This window comes from Bombus fervidus, chromosome 4, assembly GCF_041682495.2.
Source record: "Bombus fervidus isolate BK054 chromosome 4, iyBomFerv1, whole genome shotgun sequence".
NCBI classification, from domain to species: Eukaryota; Metazoa; Arthropoda; class Insecta; order Hymenoptera; family Apidae; genus Bombus; species Bombus fervidus.
In genome coordinates, this window is record NC_091520.1 from 17019783 (window position 1) to 17043664 (window position 23882).

The 23882-nt window shown below is 27.3% G+C and overlaps 8 protein-coding genes and 1 long non-coding RNA gene across 15 annotated transcripts; 5 read left to right on the plus strand and 4 right to left on the minus strand.

The window, feature by feature from the left end:
• Positions 1-25: 25 nt before the first annotated feature.
• LOC139986448 (dystrotelin) lies at positions 26-3732 on the plus strand. Its single transcript, XM_072001792.1, has 11 exons — positions 26-130; positions 596-725; positions 847-1054; positions 1162-1405; positions 1469-1580; positions 1666-1832; positions 2117-2229; positions 2309-2531; positions 2610-2934; positions 3048-3344; positions 3414-3732. Exons 2-11 carry the CDS (start codon positions 626-628, stop codon positions 3533-3535), a joined length of 1911 nt encoding a protein of 636 aa, XP_071857893.1. The 5' UTR covers positions 26-130; positions 596-625; the 3' UTR covers positions 3536-3732.
• Positions 2997-6414, minus strand: LOC139986470 (glycerophosphodiester phosphodiesterase 1). 2 transcript variants are annotated; one of them, XM_072001837.1, is made up of 6 exons: positions 6258-6414; positions 5390-5972; positions 4936-5111; positions 4651-4852; positions 4341-4570; positions 2997-4202 (listed from the first exon to the last, which is right to left on the minus strand). In XM_072001837.1, exons 2-6 carry the CDS (start codon positions 5723-5725, stop codon positions 4061-4063), a joined length of 1086 nt encoding a protein of 361 aa, XP_071857938.1. In that variant the 5' UTR covers positions 5726-5972; positions 6258-6414; the 3' UTR covers positions 2997-4060. The 2 variants fall into 2 exon arrangements, with proteins under 2 accessions (XP_071857938.1, XP_071857937.1); XM_072001836.1 differs by having other exon boundaries at positions 6214-6402.
• A 13-nt stretch (positions 6415-6427) lies between these two features.
• Positions 6428-8200, plus strand: LOC139986475 (40-kDa huntingtin-associated protein). Its single transcript, XM_072001855.1, has 8 exons — positions 6428-6567; positions 6676-6812; positions 6909-6955; positions 7027-7229; positions 7309-7510; positions 7573-7675; positions 7760-7878; positions 7952-8200. Exons 2-8 carry the CDS (start codon positions 6754-6756, stop codon positions 8119-8121), a joined length of 903 nt encoding a protein of 300 aa, XP_071857956.1. The 5' UTR covers positions 6428-6567; positions 6676-6753; the 3' UTR covers positions 8122-8200.
• Positions 8201-8396: 196 nt separating this feature from the next.
• LOC139986468 (UDP-glucose 4-epimerase) lies at positions 8397-11217 on the plus strand. 6 transcript variants are annotated; one of them, XM_072001830.1, is made up of 7 exons: positions 8397-8683; positions 9610-9859; positions 9939-10052; positions 10133-10309; positions 10420-10600; positions 10689-10970; positions 11042-11217. In XM_072001830.1, exons 2-7 carry the CDS (start codon positions 9614-9616, stop codon positions 11134-11136), a joined length of 1095 nt encoding a protein of 364 aa, XP_071857931.1. In that variant the 5' UTR covers positions 8397-8683; positions 9610-9613; the 3' UTR covers positions 11137-11217. The 6 variants fall into 6 exon arrangements, with proteins under 6 accessions (XP_071857931.1, XP_071857932.1, XP_071857933.1 ...); XM_072001831.1 differs by having other exon boundaries at positions 9613-9859; XM_072001832.1 differs by having other exon boundaries at positions 8397-8598.
• On the minus strand, positions 11218-13090 carry Mettl4 (Methyltransferase like 4). The gene is made up of 5 exons (XM_072001827.1): positions 12711-13090; positions 12265-12629; positions 11768-11942; positions 11510-11681; positions 11218-11432 (listed from the first exon to the last, which is right to left on the minus strand). Exons 1-5 carry the CDS (start codon positions 12963-12965, stop codon positions 11242-11244), a joined length of 1158 nt encoding a protein of 385 aa, XP_071857928.1. The 5' UTR covers positions 12966-13090; the 3' UTR covers positions 11218-11241.
• A 74-nt stretch (positions 13091-13164) lies between these two features.
• On the plus strand, positions 13165-15969 carry LOC139986455 (lariat debranching enzyme). Its single transcript, XM_072001808.1, has 6 exons — positions 13165-13492; positions 13573-13864; positions 14007-14107; positions 14191-14748; positions 15212-15432; positions 15509-15969. The coding sequence occupies exons 1-6, from the start codon at positions 13296-13298 to the stop codon at positions 15589-15591; spliced, it is 1452 nt and encodes a 483-aa protein (XP_071857909.1). The 5' UTR covers positions 13165-13295; the 3' UTR covers positions 15592-15969.
• On the minus strand, positions 14198-15966 carry LOC139986500 (uncharacterized). The gene is made up of 2 exons (XR_011799652.1): positions 15855-15966; positions 14198-15692 (listed from the first exon to the last, which is right to left on the minus strand). It is a non-coding gene; the product is annotated as an uncharacterized lncRNA (long non-coding RNA).
• On the plus strand, positions 15962-17003 carry LOC139986489 (uncharacterized protein C16orf52 homolog A-like). Its single transcript, XM_072001877.1, has 3 exons — positions 15962-16203; positions 16354-16566; positions 16642-17003. Exons 1-3 carry the CDS (start codon positions 16101-16103, stop codon positions 16827-16829), a joined length of 504 nt encoding a protein of 167 aa, XP_071857978.1. The 5' UTR covers positions 15962-16100; the 3' UTR covers positions 16830-17003.
• An 881-nt stretch (positions 17004-17884) lies between these two features.
• Usp10 (ubiquitin specific protease 10) lies at positions 17885-23113 on the minus strand. Its single transcript, XM_072001770.1, has 9 exons — positions 22793-23113; positions 22013-22199; positions 20542-21903; positions 20263-20461; positions 19890-20139; positions 19727-19813; positions 19478-19642; positions 19175-19403; positions 17885-19094 (listed from the first exon to the last, which is right to left on the minus strand). The coding sequence occupies exons 1-9, from the start codon at positions 22820-22822 to the stop codon at positions 18808-18810; spliced, it is 2796 nt and encodes a 931-aa protein (XP_071857871.1). The 5' UTR covers positions 22823-23113; the 3' UTR covers positions 17885-18807.
• Positions 23114-23882: the final 769 nt, after the last annotated feature.

Here is a 23882-nt window from a genome sequence, read left to right on the forward strand (position 1 = left end):
GGTGCTTTAAATGAGCTACCTTTAAAAAACTATGCTCTCTATAGTCTTTATTATTTATGATTAATTTGTGAGAATATTTTGTTTACATGTACCACTATTTAAATTATAAAGTTGCGAGGGATGAAAGGAAGTAAGACATTAATTATAACATTTTATTTAAGAATGATTATATTTATCGTAATAATTGAACAATATAACACAATACAGATACTTATAATGCAATATAATCAAATATTAAGAGTTCTCATATTTTTGAGATATTAAATTTTTAAAATATAAATAAAATATCATTATATTTTTTAATTTTGTTTAAAATTTGTAATATTATAAATGATATAATAATTTTTTCAGATTTTATAAACTCATACTTGTTTATAAAAATATTTCGTAGTATGACTGTAATCATTAAATATTATTATATTCCAGTGGTAAAAAACTATAATAGTTTTATATTTTCATTAATTATTGACATAATTTTTAATAATTGTAAAGATATATGAAACAAATTTTAAACATCGACTAATTGTTTTATGATATAAGTTTTAGTATTAGTAAAATGTAAAATTTTATAATAATTTATTTTTTCTTCTTATAGGTAATCTGTTACTATTTTAAATATTTAAAGATGCAAAATATTATACAATCTATAGAACAATGTAATGTTATCCGTTATACATCTTATAGAACTGCAGCAAAAATGCAAATTTTACATAAAGAACTTAATAGTAAGTTTAATAATATATATTCCCATATTGAGTGTTTATTATATTCAGATTAGTTTTACACTACTAGAGTAATTATTTTTTTATTATATTTATATTCAATTATAATATATATCTTTTATAGTGCAGTATGTTCAACTAGAATTAATTGCTGGAGTCTTTGAACGCCACAGACTTTCAATTACAGAAAATTGTGTAAATTTAGACCCAGGTGAAATTGAAGATGTTCTTTCTGATATTTATTTCGCAGCATGCAAAGAAAATAATACCAATTTTGATATTGATCTTGTAACAAAACTGGCATTGAATTATATTTTAACTACATATGACAAGTATGTTATTCTATATACTACTATCAATATATTACTATCTAAATTTATTAATTAGAATTGAAATAATAAATAATGTTTTACTATCATAAATATTATAAATGTTATAGACAATGTGCTAGGACTGTTTCTGTATTTTCTGTGAAAGTTGCTTTAATACTAATTAGTTCTGGAAGATTACAAGAGAAGTACGGATATCTTTATCAACAATTAGCTGATCATAATGCATGCTTATCCAAAGCTAGTTTACATACATTGTTGATGAATATTTGTAAAATTACGGAAATGCTTGGAGAAAGTGCAGCATATGGACCTCAAAATATTCAATCGCATATTGATAAGTGTTTTTCAAAGGTATAATTGAATAATGTTTTGAATACATTTGAGCTATGCATAACTTATAATATTTTACAATAGTCTCAAGGATGTCTTGGAGTTACTGAATCAGAGTTTGCAACGTGGATTATGCAAGAACCTCCCTTGTTTGTTTGGATAACAACATTTAATCGCATAAAGTCTGCAGAAAAGAGTATGCACATTTTATATTTTAAAATATTTAATGATATACTTTAGGAAAATGAAATGGAAATAATAGATATTGTTGTTTCTTTCAGTCATACATAATGTTAGATGCTCATATTGTAAAACAACTCCAATCCAGGGACCACGTTATACATGTCTAAAATGTGCAACATATCATCAATGTCAACACTGTTTCTTATATGACAAAATATCTGGAAAGCATAAATTGAAGCATCCAGTTCGTGAATTTTGTACCAAGGTACAATTTATAAAATTCAAGCCTCCAGTTATGAGTTATTTCTTCATGGAAGATATGTTTCAATGTTTCATCAGCATTACACCTAGCTTCATCAGAGGTCAAATACACTGATGTTGCAATCTTAGTAAAACGTTGGAACATGTCTTTCATAAAAACACAGCTTATATACAAAAGTCTTTATTTTAAAAATTGTATGATATTAGGCTGTAAAAGTCTCAAATCTCTGATTATGTTAATATATTTAATTATCTTTGTATAAAATGTTATGCATAATGTTTTTTCAGACTTCTAATCGAGAATTAACAAAATTAGTTATTGAATTAATAAGAAACAAATTGAGATTATGTCCTGCTAGATCCATCGAGTTAAATATTGATGATCAAATTCCACATATAAGGTTGTAGTCTGAGACAATATTACTATATATAAATATATTTTACAAATTCCATATCTTTCTTTTTAAATATCTGTTATAGTAATGAAATAACACATACGGATTGTGAATCAGTAAGAAGTACAATGAAAAGACGAGTTTTAAATGATCCCCAAAAAGAACTACAAAGTATAATTACTCATTTGGAAGAAGAAAATAAACAATTACAAATTGAGTTACTTGATATACAGGGCACTAAAGCGGAAAGACTTCAGCGTCATAGAGTTACAATCGAATCGCAATTACAACGTCTAAAGTTATTAAAAGTATATTGTACATTTAATAAATAATATTATTATTGAGATCTAATGAAATAACACGAATGTTTCTTTAATTTTTTACAGAAATGTTTGTTTACTGATAAAATTTGTATGCCTCGAGTAATTAATTATATGCAAAGTACACCAATGGTTCCGCCTCTTCCATCAAGATTAACACCTTTGCCTATAAATTTTGAATTGAGTCCAATTATTCGACAAGAAAATGTAGAACAAATTTCAAATGTGAATGATACAGATATATTACAATCAAACGATTTTAATCCAACTGGAGATTATGTCAATAAACAAAATCACGATGTTATTATTGATTCTGCAGAAGCATCTACAAGCTTAGGATTCAGTAATGTATTGGAACCTACTCAAATAGAATTAAGTACATGGATCGGAGGTATGTTGTATTATTGTTTTATTATATTTCGAAAAATGAAATATCTTGTAGAACACTAAATGATTTGCAACTTTATTTATTTATGTATATTTAATTTAACTTCTCATTATTAGGTACAAAGAAATTAGAAATGAACCCATCCGATAGTGGTTTTTCTCAATGGTTGGGTTCTAACAATTCGGATAGTAAAGAAGAATATCCAATGAAAACTATGACAGCTAACACTGAAAATGAATCGTCTTTACCAATATCTGATTCTCTTATAGGTATTCACAGAGATAATACACCATCATCTTTACAAAGACCTGATAAACATTCACAACATAGTAGTTTGCAAAATATTCAAGGCGATCTAAATGACATACTAGATAGATTACAGAATATGGTTACAGACGATCGTTTACTTGACGGTAAATTACTATACTATAAATAATACATGCTACTTTATATCAATATTTTTACATAAATGTTTGCTTTAGATTCCTATGTTGCTAGTGACAATTGCAAATTGAAACGTGCTACCACAGAAATGGAAGATTTATTAACGGGACTTATTCAAGGTATGGAATCCCGCAAAAGTAAGCTTACTACTATTGTGTAGTAAATTTATTAATTACAATTATTATTCTCTGAAATTTCATCATAAATAATTACACAATATATATTTCCGTCCATAATTATTAAGTAATTATAAGGTGTTGATATTAATTATAATAAAATATGTAGTGTAAATGTAATATGTAAAAATAATGTACAATTATGGCAACATTAAAGTAACTTTTTACAAAAATTAAAAAATGTATGAATCCTCAGTTTTTCAATATTATGATATACATCTTTTTAAGTCTACTTTAAATGTAAATTTTAAAAGTGTGAGACAAGCATACAAAATAAATATATATGTCAAAAGGGCAGTATGTTGATGTTAATAAACTTTTCTCAGAAAATTTCGATTGTTTTTTTCTTTTTGCTAATTTACTTAACAAAACATTAATTTTTTTACAAAAAAGATATAAATAAGATTCATCATTTTGATGAATAGACTAGATTATTAAATAATGTAGTGATAATACGTCAGTAGTATAAAATATGCTCATTTAGGACATATAAAATATATGATATATTATTACATATCTTTTTCAACTAACAATGTATCCGTCAAATATGTAACTTTAAATAGCCGGGAAAAATGTAATTTCTCTGATGGTAGGTTCACCGTCCATGCCATTATACGAATATCACGATTATACCATTTTCTTATAACATACCTAAAATAGATATATATAATATATATATGTGTGTGTGTGTGTATATATATATGAATATGAGTAGAATATTGTGTTTTCTACAATAACTACACATAATTACTTAATATGATGTTTGGAACTGAATATCTAAATACATACTGATTCAGTACATCTTTATGCAATAATAGAGTAGATACACCCACAATATAATATATAAAACAGTGGAACATCCATGCATAAATATGGTCGAATAAGCAAACTGCTATATGTTTAAATGGATTGTTATATTTTGTTGGACCTGGACCATCTGAACCTGAATATGACACTCTTGAAAAATAATGTGGTCTCCATGCAAGACCTGCTACAATTCGAGGTTCCTTTCTTCTAATCTGTAATAATAAAATTATTTGACACACCCATGATCAATAACAGTCATTTTGATATTATCTTTTTTAACATATGTTTTTACCATATATACAATAATAGGATTAAAACTGGATACAATTGCTCTTTGATACAACTTTGGATACTTTTTATATGTATCTAAAATTACTTGCACAATCTCCATTCTTGATTCTTTTATATCAATAATTATTCTTTGTTCATTTGATAAACATGTTTCTATAGCCTCACAAAGTAATGGAATTTTTTCACCTTCAATAAATTTATCTCTGTAATACATAAAAAGAAATTGCATTTAAATATAATTTTAATAATATTTTTGTAATAAAAGAATATATAATGTTTTATTTACTTAAGTGGATGATTATAGGCAATATCTAATTGTTTTAATTGATCCCAAGTCATATCCTTAACATTACCAGTTTTTCCAGTAACTCTATCAATTGTTAAATCATGAAATATTATGGGCACATTATCTTTTGTAAGACATAAATCAAGTTCAACAGCAGTACACCCTCTTTCTTTGCTCTATAAAATATTTTACAACTAATCAATGTCTTATATATAATTTAATTTATAAAAGATAAATTAAAAAATGTATTGTTTTCACTAAAGTAATATATTTTTTGTTAGTAACTACTATATTAGTACTCGTGTTTACATTATAGAATAGTATATAAAATTGTTTTTGTTATAAGATATCTAATATTTCAAAGTAGTTAATAAAAAACAAATGAATTTGTTATCTTTTACTGGAACAATTGTCTAATGAAAAACAAAAACCATTATTATATATAAGATTTTACATTACGAAAGGCTGTTAAGCTGTTCTCAGGAAAATCATATCCTCCACCACGATGAGCCACCACTCGCATGCAATATTGTTCTCCATTACCATGTTCTTTGGACATGGTATTATCTTTTTTCAATGAAAGAGGATTTACACCAAGCACTTCTTGCACAATGCTTAAATTTGGTGGTGGAATCCTGGCTATTTTTAGTCCAACTGCGATAATGAGAGAACCCCAAACAATCCATGGTATGCAAAAGTTATAAAAAACACTTATCAAGATACTCCAAGTAACTTGTAAAGATATCCATAATAAAGCACTGTTCAAAATTAGTTCAATAATTCCATGCATCCTTTAGAGAAACCTTTAGTCTTGTTAACGTTTTTTAAAAGAAAATGTGAGTTATTAACTCTACGCATACAAAAACTTCAACTATGATATTGCTGTATAGCACACTTTATTACTTGGAAATGTAATTTTGCACATTCTTGTCGACACTCTCTAAACTTCTTAATATATATATAGCTATGTCTGATAACGTTTGTTTACATTACAGTATCAATGTTGAATAGATATATAATTTAATATCTTTATGTCCCTGAAACATTAAACATTTCTTTAATGACATGTATCTTAAACGTAATTAAATTTTAAATACCAAATACTATCTGATTTTTTAGAAACTGTTAATTATAATTATATTCTATCAATTTTATTGTACTTTATAATGTAATTACGGTAAACGTTGTTGACAATTACTAAGTTCGTCTTGTTGGGCATTTCTAAGTAACGCAAAATTTAATTTTAATTGTAATTAATTATAAATATTGTCGTAATACCAAAATTCAGTTTATGTGAAAGGTATTTATCAAACAATATTAACTTTTTTGTATAATAAAAATACATAAATGCATACGTAACATATAGTCACGCATTGGCGCTACTAATGGTTCACTATATGCAAGTATATACCTACTACACCGTCGATCGTCACCATCTATACCAAGGTTCACTCCAAACTACATCTACACCAATTAATAAAATATGTACACATGGGATGACTAAACAAGTACATTTATAATAGCAAAATTAATTTTATACTTTATATAATTTGATTTACTATTAATACATATAAAATTATTAATTACATATTATTTAATTCGGAAAATAAAGATATGATTAAGTAATACCAGGTAATATTGAATGAAATGGAAGCAATTTAGTTACTTAATATAATATTTTGCATTTAGTATCATATATTGAAAAATTATTTTGTATAAAAGAAGATGTTTATTGTTTAGAGTAAATATATAAATAAACGAAGAATGTACAAATAAAAGTTAATCAGGAAAACGGTACATTTAAATCAAAGAAAAATAATGGGAGATTCATTAGACTTTTTAACGAAGTATCATAATATATCTAACAAACTTAGGAAGTAAGTATTTTGTTATTCATATTATTACTTTTATAGAATGATCTAGTCTTTCCTATAACAAAATCATTATTATAATTATTAATAATTTAATTTTAGACGGTTTTTAAGAAAACCAAATGTTGCTGAAGCAAGTGATCAATTTGGTACGTTACATGGAAATTTTATGATGTGTAAGAGAATGATAATTTTATTAATATTTTTCATTATTATTTAGGGACATTAGCAATTGAATGTGAACAAAAGGAATTGTGGCAATATGCAGGTTTATGTTTATTAGATGCTGCCAGGTGTCAAGAAACACTAGAGAATATCTTTTCTGAATTAAATTATTTAATAAAAGCTGGTCGAGAATTTCTTGTGGCTGATAAGAAAGACAAAGATATAGGATGTCCTTCTATAGGACAGGAAAATACACAGGTTTATTAATTTTGCAACTTAAATTAACAATTAGCAGTATAAGTGTATTAAATATTAAAGTTATAATTTTTTATGTTAGGCATCAATAAGTTGTTTTGGTCATGCTTTAGCACGTTGCCATAATCAACCAGGATTCAATACCATGTCAGCTGGATTAGCACTAGAGCTAGCATTAGCCTTAGGTTCTACTCCAGCTGGTATACAACAATTACGTAAAGCTATTGATATTTTCCCAACTATAAAAGCTATTAATACATTAATATCTTATCATATTAAACAAGGTAAATTTTTTTTTAAATAATTATAATCAGCTATAATAATTAAATATCAAATATTTGATCAGGTGATTATGTATCTGCTTTACAAATTCTAAATGATTTTGTTGAATTTGTTGAGAGTTATATTAATGCTGGTGCAAGAGGCAATTATAGTGTTATATTACACAGGTATTAGATACAATCTAAAATAATATTTTTTGGAAAGTTTGTAAAATAATGAATTCATTATTTAATAATTGTATTAATACATAGGTGCGAGGTAACTAGAGTGCTTTTATTACTTATACTTCAACCATCACCACAAAGACTAGCACCTTCTCTAGCACAGGTGTTGGAAAAATATGCATGGGTAGAAGAAAGTACAAATAATGGCAAGTGTTCTAATATCGTTCTTTTTCAATCATTTAAATAGCTACAAGCTGACTAATAAAACATAAATTGCAGATTTTAATATGTGTGAAGACGAACTATTATTGTTACAATCATTAGTATTAGCATGTCAGTCACATGATTATCAAGCATTGCTGGAATTAGAAGGTGAATTGTGGACTTATTTAAATGCTGAACAAAAGGAGTTATTACATAAGTTAATCCAAGTTTTAACAATACAATGAATGGATATTGTTACGTTTCATATATGTATATGATTGATTAAGGAATTTATTAAATTTGTAAATGACATTTTTTATTTAATTTTATACTTATTTTTATTTAAGTAATATCTTCCAAAAATTTAATTTCATTGAAATATTCACGATAAAAACTATTGTTACTTAATTACATTATATTTTAATGAATCAATCTGTTAAAAATTGTCTGATGATGTAAGCAGTAACTGTGTAGCTTGTATATGACCCATCATTCCCCCCATTCTCGTAAAGGAGGTAAGTGAATAGGTGAGCAGTATCTGTGTGAAAGGAAGAACTTGTTGCTGAAAGCAAGGACTTCAGAGGGTCGAACTGTGTAGTGTGCATATTTCTGTATATGTACGATAATTCGTACGATAGTATTGTAAAAGAGGGGATGTCTCGCGTTCCACGAACATACTAAACTCTACTTTCTTATATCCGAAGAGGAGGCAAGTCGTCAAGGTAGAGTCAGTGATTACGCGGCGTGTCCATAGATCTTTCTGTATTGGTTTGACGTATTCATTATTTATAATTTTATTTTACTGAGGTAATAATTAATATTTTTAAAAGTACAATGTACCTTTATGTACCTTTATCTCGTTTTTAATTTGATAAAGGTATTTATTTTTTATATTTGAATATTAATTCGGAACATATACTTTATACAATTTTTATATCTTAATCTATAGTATAAGGTAAAAGAAAATGTTGTTATATATTTTGTGCACATAATACATTGCAGAATAAACATTTTATGTAATTATTAATATTATAAACTAAATATAAAAAAAGTTCTTCTCTTGTATTCACTACGCTTAGATTTTATATACGAAAATGATATTTTTACGGATATTTCTTATTTTTATATTTCATTTATGTATGTAAAAAATAATAATACAGAATCGAATTTTATTTATCCGTATTTCTATTGTGTAAATTAATGTAATGTTCTTAATGTGTTGGAAGCGTCTGATTCTATACAGTACCGTTAAATTCAACAGCTGAATTCTGAATATTTACTATCTTTATCCAGTGATTAACAAAACTAATACATGATGATACAATACAAAACTAATACAAGTGATGAAACTATATATATATATATATCATAATTATAGTAATTTATCGTATATTTTAATGACCTTGAACTCAGTTCGATGCAGTTGAATGCCCGAAACGCTGTGTATGTACTTTGCCTAGCATTACAAACTATCAACATGTACATATATATTTACTACTTTTGTTTGCATAAAGCTAGTTTATGAAATATATAAAATGAAAATACTTAAATTGAATACAGATATTATTACGTGATTGTAGAAAAAGATCATAATTACGCATAATGGTTCAGTTTGACAAATTTTTTAACACGATTAATAACTTACAGATCTAAGCATAATAATTTTTATAGAGTTATTGTAAGATGTTTCAGAAAACATATACTGTATTATTTTTATAATGATTTTTTAATAGCAGCATGGCCAAAGATTGGAGAACTATTTTCGTAACCGGAGGAGCTGGTTACATCGGAAGTCACTGTATTGTCGAACTTTTGGAGAGTGGATATGATGTGGTTGCAATAGATAATTTTGCTAACAGTGTTACTGAAAGTAGCGGTGAATCCGCAGCTCTTAAAAGAGTGGAACAAATTACAGGGAAGAAAGTTACATTTTACAATTGCGATCTCATCGATCGTGATAAACTTGAAACAGTTTTTAAAAAGGTACAAAATATAACTTAAGAAAAGAATTACCTTAAACATTTTTATGATATTTTTAAAATCGTTATATCTTAAATTTTAGCACAAAATAGATTGTGTAATTCATTTTGCGGCAATAAAGGCGGTTGGTGAATCAATGCAAATTCCACTTCATTATTATCGGAATAATATTATCGGTGCCATCAATTTGTTAGAGGTAAAATGTAATTGAGTAAGTCTTTATGTGCATAATGTTTTTCACATTATAAAAAGGAATAAACTTAATCTTTTTACAAGGTAATGAAAGCTGCTGGGTGTTTCCAATTAGTGTTTAGCAGTTCTTGTACCGTGTATGGAGAACCAAACGTCCTTCCAATTACGGAAGAACACCCGACGGGAAATATTACAAATGTATATGGTAGAACAAAGTACTTTATTGAAGAAATGCTTAAAGATATATCGAGAGCTGAAAAGGTGAATTTTAAATAATTCGAAAATATCAGAAAAATTAATCTATTTAAAATTTTACTAGCAATCAAAATTTTGAGCAAAATATATATAAAATTTTGATTTTTATTTAACAGAATTGGAATATCATTTCTCTAAGATACTTTAACCCAGTAGGTGCTCATCAAAGTGGTTTGATTGGAGAAGATCCTACAAAGTCATTTACAAATTTAATGCCTTATATAGCACAAGTAGCTTTAAGACATAAACCTGAACTCATCATTTTTGGTGGTGATTATCCTACAAAAGATGGTACAGGTACAAATAAATTTTTTATTTTCTCTTATGCAACATTAAAGGCATATATTGTTTAAAGTAAAAAATTTCGAAAATATATATTTTGTAGGTATACGTGATTATATTCACGTTATGGATTTAGCTGCTGGTCATGTAGCAGCTTTAAATGCTTTACACAAACGACATTTGAGGCTAAAAATTTATAATTTAGGTACTGGTAAAGGTGTATCTGTACTTGAACTGATTAAAATTTTTGAGAATGTCACAGGAACAACAGTGCCATATGTTATAAAAGACAGAAGAGACGGTGATATTGTTTCTATGTATGCCAATACAGATCTAGCAGAAAAAGAATTAGAATGGAGGACTAAATTTAATGTCGAACGGATGTGTAAGTGAAATAACATTTTCACTATATTTTCATATTAAATAAGATTTCTTTCTAAGTATTTTTTGATATAGGTGAGGATTTCTGGAGGTGGCAAACAATGAATCCACATGGTTATCGTAATTCAGTAAAAAATGGTATTAGCGAGCATGTAAATGGCACTTTATAATACTGTTACTTCATCGTTATTAAAACATGACTAATTTATGATAATAAAATAAGTGCAATAAAGAAAATAATAGTATCGAAATATCTTTTCTTTCCTAATTTAATACTAATTAATCAATTTATTTACAACTGTGTTAGTGTTGTTTTGAGTTTCTTTTGTTTCTTCTATCATTGTATATAACGATAAGTGTTGAAACTTCAATACTTCAAGACCCCAACTTGTCCATTTAGGAAGTAGGTATCTAGCAAATATTTCTAAACATTTTGGTTCATTTGGAAGATATTCTCTCATAACTTCTACAATTTAAAATAATATTTTTATATTCCTTCATTAATTTTTTCAACATAAATTGTTATTGACATATAATTTTTACCTGTAAGTGGTGGTTTATGGGAATGTACAGCACTTGGTACACTTATTAGTAGTTTACCACTAGGAATGTTTATTTCATTTCCATTTACTACAGATCCCAGAACTAGCAATTCATAAGGTTGTTTACCAAGAGCAGAATTAAAATTACATATTGTATTTCCTCCTTGAGTAATCTAAAATATAAGTGGAGTGAAGCATAATTTATAATATAACTGACACTTTTAATAATTTATAAAATTTGGCTACGTTATATACTTACTTTAACCCAATACCATTTTGCTCTGTATGTAACTCCCCACGATGGAAATATGTCATTAAAGATGCTATGCAGATGACTTGGAGCATTAGTGCACCATATTGCCACAAGCCCATTTGAACATAATAATTTGCCAATTGGTATCTTAGCCAACTCTTCATTGTACATCATTTTATAGCTGTTTAACAAAGAAAAATATAAGACATAATTTGCACATTATATAAAATATTGTTTTTGCAGCAAATTGCTATTAAGAATTAAAATATTTTTACTTATAAAAAATACAATTGATTAATGTAACAAAAATAAAATCTATCATCAGTACTATTCAACATGAGTTTCTTTTTATGATGATAAGTTGCATCTAAAATCTTATTTACCCATATGCTCACAAAATTGAGAACAAGAAAAACTTATACTATTATCAAAGTACTTGTTCTCATTAAATTGTTCAGAGAGCTTTCTTTTATAATGGCTTATATTGAACCATACAAGATCACCTAGCTTCTGAATATTTGTTTTTTTTCCTTCTTATAGACTTGTTCCACCAAGGAGGATCCAACAATATAAAATCATATTGGTTGTTTAGGCCCAGCTTGTTTGCAATGTCTCTTACATCATAGCAATAAAATTTACATTTTTGAGGGAAAACATATCTCTTCTCCTTTAATTCTGACGTAATAGCTATATCCATATCATTGCACCCATAAAAATTTTCCTCTTCGTTGCAAAATGTATCCTGATAAAATTTTTGTGATGCCAAGCGTGCTGCTTCATTATTATCAGATAATATATTAGTAGAAATTAATCCCTCTGTTTTTACAATTGAAATTATTTTACTAAATGTTTTCTTGATATAATTTATCTACAAAATAGATTATTATAATGTATATAACTATTTTGTTTAATGATTAAACTATTAAACTCCCTGTTTTTTATTACATACTTCTTTTAAATCTGCGTCTGGCAAAAGTTTTGATCGCTTTCTTTTCCTAGTTTTACTTTTTAATGAAATTCCTTCTTGTTGTTCAGATTGAGTTGTTTGATTTTGTCGTAAGTATTGAGAATTTATTTCAAATAAAATTTCATCAAAAATTAGTTTACATTGTGTGTTATTATTTTTTACGTTTGTATAAATATTATTAAGATATTTTAAATGAGATATTATCCATCCTTCTTCAGTAGAAAAAATTAAACTCATAATTGATATAAATGCACCACACTACGCATTAAACATAACTATATATCTTTAATTTATTGGTTCTAATTTTCTTATTATCTTACGTATAAGCAGCAACCATTCAATGTATGTGTTTCGATTCTATGACTTATATACTTGATGTTTAGACGAACTTCATGGTACCATCGTATCCATGGTAACATGAATGTTGAATTACAAAATGGCTAAAAATTGTAAAGTTAGTGTATGTGATTACTCTATGCGTTTATTTTAATGTTTTGAAATCTTTTACCAATTCTAATTATATAATTGAGTGAGAAATACGCAAATGTGATAATATATAAGAAAAAGATGAGAATTGCTGTAGAAGGTTGTGCACACGGTGAATTAGATATTATTTACGAGACTATCCAAGAAATGGAAAAAGTTAATGGGGAAAAAATAGATTTACTTATTTGTTGTGGAGATTTCCAAGCAACAAGAAATTTGAGTGATTTAAAATGTATGGCAGTATCTGATAAATATAAAGACATGCGTACCTTTTATAAGTGGGTTGCTAACCTAATATGTTATTATATGTTGTTATGTTATGTTATATGTTAAGTACAAGTACTTAAAAATTTTATAGATATTATTCTGGCGAGAAAGTTGCTCCTGTGTTAACAATATTTATTGGAGGAAATCATGAAGCATCTAATTATCTTCAAGAACTACCATATGGTGGTTGGGTAGCTCCTAATATTTATTATTTAGGATATGCTAGTGTAATAACAATAGGTGGTATTAGAATTGCAGGATTATCAGGTATATATAAAAGTCAACACTGGATGCAGGGACATTACGAAAAACCACCATATAATGAAAACACGATCAGAAGTGTATATCATATTAGAAATTTAGAGATATTTAGATTAAAACAGGTAATACATTGGTAATACTTGCTTTTTCATATTTTGGACATATAATAACTTTTTTGCTTATCACATTATTTTTTATTTTGTTATTCATTATTGTTCTATGTTCATTATTATTCATTTTGTTTATGATTTGTATCATTTACAGCTTACTGGTAATATTGATATTTTCTTGTCACATGATTGGCCATCAGGAATAACTAGATATGGAGATGAAAATGTTTTATTAAAGGAAAAACCTTTTTTCAAGTAAGATAATAAAAGCCACTTATGTAAAATATATTAATTTTTGAATATATGAGTGTTTACGATAGATTATTGTTTTGTTATAGAAATGACATCAAGAATAATATGCTTGGTAGTCCACCAAGTATGGAACTTTTGGAACATCATTATCCGAGCTATTGGTTTTCTGCTCATTTACACTGTAAATTTGCAGCTCTTGTTCCTGAAAAAGGAGGAACAAGAGTAACTAAATTTTTAGCTCTAGATAAATGTCTTCCAAAAAGAAAATTTCTTCAAGTACTTGAAATAAAACATAATTCAGATTTACCACTGAAATTACATTATGATTTAGAATGGTTAACAATATTATATTTAACAAATCATTTATTAAGTGTCAAAAGTGGCATTCACTATATGCCTGGACAATATGGTAATACTAGATGGGTATTTACACCAACCGTAGAAGAGAAAGCAATAGTTTTTAAAAAATTTAACTGTGATTTACAAATTCCATTGAATTTTACACAAACTGTAAAATCATATAATCCTGATTGTACAGATGTGTCAGTGGTATCACCACAATTGATATTAAATAGTCAAACAACACAATTTTGTAACACTTTGGGTATTGACGATCCATTTGTTTTACTACTATTAATACAAAAGTAAGTAATACAAAAGAACTGAAGGCTTTACTATAGTATCTGGACTGCAATTATTCGGCTGGAATGACACATTTTAAGGTTGTTGAAGCCGAAAATGGTGCTCAGCTTTTTTTGTGTGAATTTCAAATTCATGGTTTTTAACGTGACCTTTTTTAAAATTTATTTCTCTGTATACATTTGAATTGTGAGTATTGAATTAGATCTGGATTATTATTTATTTCCTGGCCGTCGTAAGACGACAGATTAGGCGGATTTTTAAAATTAAGATCTTTGTCGGTTAAACATAATAAGGATGAATTTTTAAAGCTGTTCATTTCCACGATAAATGATCCTCATTTTCGGCTTTAGCGATTTAAAATATCTCCTGAAAGATACATTCAGACCAAAAATTTTGCAACCCGGATTCTGTAGTAAATCCGAATTGAAATCAAATGAATCATTGCTAATGAAAACGTATATCTAGCTCCCACGAAATTTCTATTTCCTTTGATGAAGATAATGTTTTAAGTTCTACATTTGATGGAAGATTAGCTGGTGACTTATTTAATCGAACATCACCATTAAATTTATCTCCAAAAAGTAATAATGGAGAACAAGAATCAGAAATAAGTAGCAGTAAAGATATAACAAATGAAAGTCTTAACAATTTATCAGCAGCAGTAAATCATGATTGTACAGATGACAGTAAGTGATATATTACTATCTACATATAATGTTTTCACCATTCTTTACGTAGTAAGATACATTATTTATTTTGCAGGTAATAATCATTTCATACAGATTGAACCAAATTGTAAGAAATTTAAACGTCGAAATTATTCTATATATTCGAACACGCTTTAAATAATTTTATTATTTAATAAATATCACTGTTTGTATTTTTTGTGTATCTCTTTTGTGTTATTTTAATAATATAAGATATGTACTTTTATACATATATATGTCTGTGATGAAAGGACACTTGTCAATCTTGTACCATCTATACCTGTGTTAATAAACGCTACCTCGATTATGCGACAACGATAAATAACCCAGGTGAAGATTCATTTCACGTCCCAAACCCAAGTCCTAACGCCAACCCGACATACACACACACACACACCAACGCACGCACGCACGTACATATAGGGACATATGAATATGTATTATTAAGTGTGTATTACATGTCACGAGTGTTTAGGTTAGAAAACTGTGTACTTTCAAACGAAGTGACATCAATACCATAGTAAAACAAACAACCTCGAAATAAAATTACTTTTCGCCCAATTATTAGAAAATAACGTTTTGACATCAATGATACTAACTATTTTTAGTAACTTAAAGTAAAATTATTTAATTATTATTAATATAAAATGGATAAGTTAACAATTATTTCGGGAACATTATTTCTTGCTGCCGATATATTTGCAATTGTCAGTTTGGCTATGCCTGATTGGATTATTACTGATGTTGGTGGTAAGAGATTAGAAATTATATTTTTCTTTTATTTATTTCTTAGTAATTACATGGTTTTAATGGTATAATGTAATAAATTTTATTATTTCTATAATATAAGATATATGTATTTAAGTATAAGTTCTTTTCACAAACTAAAACTTTTTTTAGGAGATACAAGACTAGGACTAATGTGGTCATGTATGACTTTATATAATAGACCTCAAGTTTGTTACAGTTCAAATTTGGAACCAGAATGGTTTATGGCTCTTATTTGTATTTTTGTTGGTTGCATTTTAATAACAGCCACTATAATATTATTAGCTACTTCTCATTGGGATCGTAATGTTATTTCTTATGCAAGATGGGTAGGATTTACAGCTAGTAAGTGCAATTAATAATGTTAATTACCCTTTAAAAATGAAGTTTTTACATAAAAAATATAAGATTATATTTTAGTGGTGCTGTTTTGCTTAGCAGCTGTTATATTTCCAATGGGTTTTCACATTGATGAAATTGGTGGACAACCATATCAGTTACCAAATTCACATCAAGTTGGCATTTCTTATATACTTTTCGTTTTAGCTTTGTGGATTACAGTAATTTCAGAATTATTTGCTGGTAAAGTTTGTCTCCCACATTTTTAGCATATATCATTTCCTCAATATATTTTTTACATCTGTATGATATTGTTCGTGGCTATTGCATATTCTGTAGGATTTAAAGCTACATGATACATTATGAGATGCAACAAAACTGTTAAATATTAAGGGTCTTGTTTATAATTAGAATAAAGATAGAATATAAATAATTAGAATAAATATTTGTTATTATATAACTAGAATGAAAAGATCCATTATTACATACAACTGAATATTATATATAACTGAAATATTATATAACTGAGAACTATTAGAAATAAGTAATTAATAGTAAGTTTATTAATTAATAAGTATTAAACAATCTTTTGTACTCTTTATTTATTAAAATATATTATATGGTTGTAATTTTTTCACGAATTTTAAATGTCACAGCGCTATGATAAAAAAAAGTGACTATAATATCTGAAATCAAGTGTCAATATTTGAAATAAAAAATATCTTTTAGTAAATGATAATCAAGTTTTGATAACATATATACATATTTTTATTAATTTTTATAAATCTTAAATATACATTTTAATATATATATATATATAAATATATATATATATATATATTTACATCTTCGTAGGAAGTATTATTTTACTAAAAGTATTTCTTATCTACATTATGTGAGAAATAGAATGTAAATAAGATGTTTTGCAATGGGAATTTTGTTGCTTTATCAACAGATTATATTCATATATGAATATCAATATATTTATAAACTAGAAAGAATTAAAAAAGATTTGAAAAGAATGATGTGGAACAGGAGAGTTAAAACCATACACACACTAGCCCAAAGCAAAACAAAACATTTAACACATTACCTAGATAAAATCAATTAAGTATACAGTAATTTTTATACTTTTAACATATTTTGGTGATAAGTATCTTGAAATTGTTAAAGTATTTTTATAATAACGATACGAATACAACCAAATTTGTGGATCCAAATTTGTAGTCATTAAATTAATTCATTCACTAAAATTATTACAAAAAATAGAAAATGTATTCTGTTACATGTATTAACATGTATAAAATGGCAATACATGAATATATTTTTATTTCTTTTTTTTGTTTTTTTGTTTTTTTTTTTTGTTTTTTTTTAAAGAACTGTAATTAAAGACACAAGTTTGACACATACAAGGTAGTTTTGTACACAAATTTCATGTTTATACAATCTTCTTCACTGATAACGTTAGTATTCCATCTTACCAATTATTTCTTTTGTTCGAAATCTATATTTTTTACTTTTTCCGAATATTTATCTTAATAATATGGCATAAAGATGTATTATCACGAAATACATATGCATTTTGAATAGTTATTCAATTATCTTTTATTTTTAATTATAGAATAGCTATCAAACTAATATATGCTAAAAATAATTGGCAGGTTGGAATATTATAAGGGCGCAGGAAGGTTATATACAAAAATAACTTAAGGCATAAGATGTATCTTTCTTCAGACATATATAAAATTTGCATTTCATAGAAATTTTGTCATTAAAGTAGAAAAACCTTTCTCTATTTTTGCTTTCTTTTCTACAAGATTATCATGTATATCCTTTTCTTATACATTGTATATTCATAATCAGAATATGAAAGATATGTACAAGAGATCGTGACATTTAATATTTTGATAAAATGTAATGTGTAAGCGCTTATTAACTTCAATAGAACTATGAATGCCAAAATCAAAACTCTTCTTTAACTTTAACTTCAACTATTATTTATTTCGCGTACCAAGAAAACTATGCATAAAACTTGTAACAACATTCTTAGTACAAATGTTTCATGGAAGTACAGCATATTGAAAAGAAATACTTTTCTATTTTTTTATGATATTGGTTAATAAACATTCTCTGTACTTAGCTACAAATATCAACAAGAACCACAAACCTGTAAAATCTATTCTTTCAAGTTGCCTCTTTAGGCTCAGAATATAGATTTATTTATATTCATAATTAATGCTTTTTGCTTTAACGTGCTTTACCACTATTTGACTGATTATTCCCAATAGTGTCACATCGTCGATAATATAATAAATATGGAACTCTTGGAGGAGTAGGTTTTAATACATTACTTTCAGAAATACCTTTTAATGAACTATCATCATATCTAACCCATCCACCATATCCCACGTGAAAAGCATCTGTAACATAATGACCTTTTGTTGCCTCTTTGCCATCATGGTAAGTAACAGCAAACAGTTTATAATGTTTTTGCTTAGGATTTAGTTTCTTTATAGCATTTGGCGAGAGCAATTCTGTAAAAAATGAATTTGATAATTTAATTGATTTGAATCTTATAAATTTAATGACAAGAATTAATAAATTGTCTACTAACTGCTATCCAGCTTCAAATCAATTGGAAATTCCACACTTTTCACAATTTTTGAGCAACCATCGAGTTTGTAGTCAAACCATTTTAGATGTAATATAAGAATGACAGGTAATTCTTCTAAAGTAACTTGCTTCCAAGCTTCTATTTGTTGTTTTGTTTTGCTGCATGTCATCCCTTCCAATTGGTCTTTCCCAACAAGAATTTCGAGAGCACCTTTCACCGATTCTGCTTTCTAAAAGTAAAACATTGTATTAATATATTATTGTATTGCAATATTATATTGGATTTCTTTATGAGTATTAGTACTTCAATATCAAGTTGTAATGTGAAAAAGGGTTGGACATTATCTGTCGGCTGTTCTCCTGCTCGTGATACTCTAGATCTTAATTGTCCACGAAATATATCGGATAATGGTGTTCTTTCAAATTCGGTACACCGTGTAATAGATCCTTTATTCTTTGGACCCATAACCTACAATCCAAATCTTGGTATTAATACCTTCTTTCTTTGATAATGCATTGCTAAATTATTTAGTTGAAGTGTGTTGTATTTTACCTTCCATTCTTCTTCTCCATTGTTATAACTTATATTATTTTCAATATTATTTGTTACGTTTTGATCATTATTTACTAACTTTATAAGCTGGAATAAAGAAATAATATCATCCATATTATGCTATCAAAATTCATATTAAGACGAATGTTAATTAAGATCATACTTCAAGCATCTCGTCATTGATACCATTCAGAAGGCACGAGAGAAATTCTTCTGCGTCTTCTTGCCGCCCTTCCACAGAAAATACGCCCGCAGCTGACGTATTTTTTAACATTGTATATACATAAAATGGTTCAAAGGCCACTCCACTTTGTATATCTACTATTGAATCTTCCCCTCGTTTATTTGCTCGATCTTTCCTGGCCAGTCGAGCACCATCTGATAAAGGTGTAAACTCATGTACAAATTTAATCCTGCGTAAAAAATAATTAAACATTTTAGGGAACATTATTAAAATGACATAATATACGCTAAATCAAATGTATAGAAATATTGAATTTACATTAGATATCCTAATAAATTTTATTTTCACTTACATATTATCAATAAGTGGAGTGGAAGACATTTTATTGGAATTTTTAGAATGTGGTAGTGCCATTAAAAGATTGTAAAAAGGTGGACAAGCAAGCAAAGCTTGTAATATACTATTAATATAACAATAATTACTGCGGTTTGTCAACCCTCTAGGTAATAAACTCACAGTTTGCTTATCCATCTGATAACTTAATAAGAATTCTAGAAAAAGAAATTAAAGATATATTAGATATATTTAAATCAGAAAATATTTAAAATAAATAAATTTGAGCAATATTTACCACCCATACGAAAGGCAATAGGATCATTATAATGATTCGGTAATGATTCTGCTTGAGAATTTTTACTTTCATTTCGTATATTAGATGAAATATTTTCATTTGTAAATAGTATTGTACTGCTAGGTTGATCTTTCTCTGTTAATTGTGATGAAACTTGTGATGTTATATTATTTTCTGTCATTGGCAGAGGATTAATGCGCGCTGTTGGTTTGTAATTTGACAGATTCTGTTGTGCTTCTGCACTTCCTTTTTTTAAAATACTAGCCCAAGATATGCTAGATAAAGCTGGGGATGGTGTAGCAGGTACAACTATTGGAGTATTTGCTGCATTAGAAGAGTTGCTGGGGGTTTTAATAATAATTTCATTTTGCCCATTTTTCCTAGAAATATCTTCCTTATGTGCTTCATTTTCATTTTTACAAATTGGTTTTGATAATGTTTTAACAACAGTAGTTTTAATACTAGAAACAGTTTCGTTCTTATATTCTTTATCAGTTTCTCCATTCTGTTTCACTTCAATACTGCTATTAATATTCACGCATGGTACATCATTTTTTTCAGCTCCATTGCATTTTTCATTTACCGTAGATACAATGTTATGCTCTATTTTAACATTAACGGGTGGTACTTTCCCATTTGTGTTTGAATTTTTCCTATTGGCAGTTTGTTCATCTATATTATCGGTACATTGTTCTACCTTACTGTTATTTACAGTTATAACTGTAGTGACTATATTGGTCTGTGAAGAATTATCCTCTTCAGTTACTTGATGAAAAGGTTGCTTAACTGGTGTGTAGAGATTCTGTACTCGTTTCTCATGAGACTTTGTAGCTTGTACTTTAGTACATTCTTGAGTAGGTTGTGAAAGCATAGGTGGTACTTGTCGAACACATCTTATATTTCCTGAAGGATGATGATATGGAGGATATCCATAAGCAGGTTGCGTATGAGGATGTGTATTTGTATGTGTATGAATATTTGGTTGATATATAGCTAGTGGAGGATAATGAACATGACCAGAAAATTGTTGTTGCTGTGTTTGATCTGGATACATAACAACAAAAGACAATGGTGGATGGAATTGGCCCTGCTCTCCCATATATCCTGATTGCATTTCATTTGTAGGATTTATTCCACGATTGAAATTTTCTCTTCTTATTCCTCTTCCTCGGTTGTTCCTTCTATTAGTTTCCCTATTACAACTTACATCATGAATTTCATTTCCAAGATTATACCCAGGATGAGAATAAGTCATAGCAGGCATAAATGGCTGTATATGAGCATCTGTTGGAACAGGATAAATTGGTCCCTGCCAATCACTACACATTATTTGTTGTGCATATGAGGGTTGTGGTGGCATTGCTAAATGAATGACAAAGTTCAATATAATATACAAATAAATATAAGATATATACAATCTGAATAAATATATAATATACAAAATGAATAAATAAGTAAATGAAAGAATTACCATTATGATACCATTGATTATGAACTTGTGGAATTTCTGTTATAGAAGCATTGACGTCATTACCAGACTCAACAGTGTCCCATGGCAATTTCAAGGTATCATTAGCGACATTGGATTTTAAAATACCTATTAAATGATTCTTATCATTGTCATTTAAATCATGTAAATCTAAGAATTGGAAATCAAGCTGAAACAAAATAAGATATTAATTAAAAGTTAACATCTTAGCATCACGAGAAATAATATTGAAATAAAATGTATTAAAATAATCTACATGATATTGTTTATGGTGAAGCATTGCATATCATATAATTTATTTATATTACACAAAAATGAATTATGTATAATATTCATAAATAATTTCAGGTCAATCAATAATCAGTTACTAAAATTAGTTCACACACATAATTATTTTGTTCTCTTTGTTAATTAAACAATTATTAATATACATTAATTTCAAGGAATTTACAAAATATTGCAAAAATACATGTATATATGTACAAAGGAATGATAATTAATTTAAACTAATATAACTTAATATAACAGTAACATGATATTGTATAATAATAAATATACCTTTCCTACAATTACATGATATTGCAACATTCTATTATGTGAATGATATATTTCTTTAGTTACAAATCTGTGATCAATAATAGTTTCAATTTTATCTTCTAACCATAAGCCTAACCTCAAATCCCATAACAATAAAAAAATCATTGAGAATAACATTAATTCTATGTTTTAAGTAATCAAAATTTTTATTAATAAATATCATACCTCATTTCGAATATCCATCCTTAAATCCATATAGCGTATAAAACATTAAAAATAATACCAGCAGAGAAACATGAGGCTTCAATGATTTGTGTCGGCAGCAAAAAGGATTGACGCTGATATTAGTAAGTTTGTTTTCTATTTGTATGGAAATTATATAAAAAGTGTATTCAATTACAAAAACACAGTATTTGTATTATTTCTATGCAACAATAAAATGAAGAAGGTGAATGATAAACTATTAACAAATTACACAATATGAATGATCATATTTCGGCAGTTATATGGCTAAAATGGCCCAAGCACGTTGCCTCACTGTTATTTCTTTTGTTCATAAGATTGGTGTCGCCACTCGTCACTACCATTGCCAATTCCAGGAATATCTACCGAAACAGACTTTCCCGCTTTCTTGTTCCCTCCCTTTTTAGATATTGGTCAACGTGAGAAATCAAGACATCTAGTTACTTTGGAAATTTGCATTATTTTATAAATTTTATTTTATTTCAGTTTGTTCTGTTTCTATAAAGTCTAGAACTATATATGTCATACCTGTAAAATAGTATTGAAATGTGTTTTGTACAAAATATAAGTTGAACATATCTCTAGATATAATTTATTTTCTCCAAGCATATGCAGTGTTAAACAAATGTTTGGTAAGTGTGAAAATTATTTAGTGTAACTTTTGCTCGTTCCGAACAGTTAACTTTATCCTAGTAGTACGAAAGAAGATTAATATTCTTAGATCTTCAAATTAAAAGCAAAGCTGGAAGTAAAAAGATTCCCTTTTGTTACGTTCCAAATTTGAATTCAGATTCAAATTTACAAATTCAGTTACTAAAGATTCTTATCTGAACTTGTTATTAACAACTTTGAAGATAAAATCACTTATTCAGTTAGAACGTGACAAAATTAAAAAAAATTAGGAGCATAGTATTTTCTATTCAAAATGATCATTTTATATAATCAGTTATTTATTCATTCAATTTGTATAAAAATGAGTACAAATGCATATGTACATATTATTATTGGTGAGGTACAGAACATCTTCCATTACGAACATAATTTAATTATTAAATATGTTTTCTACTCATCA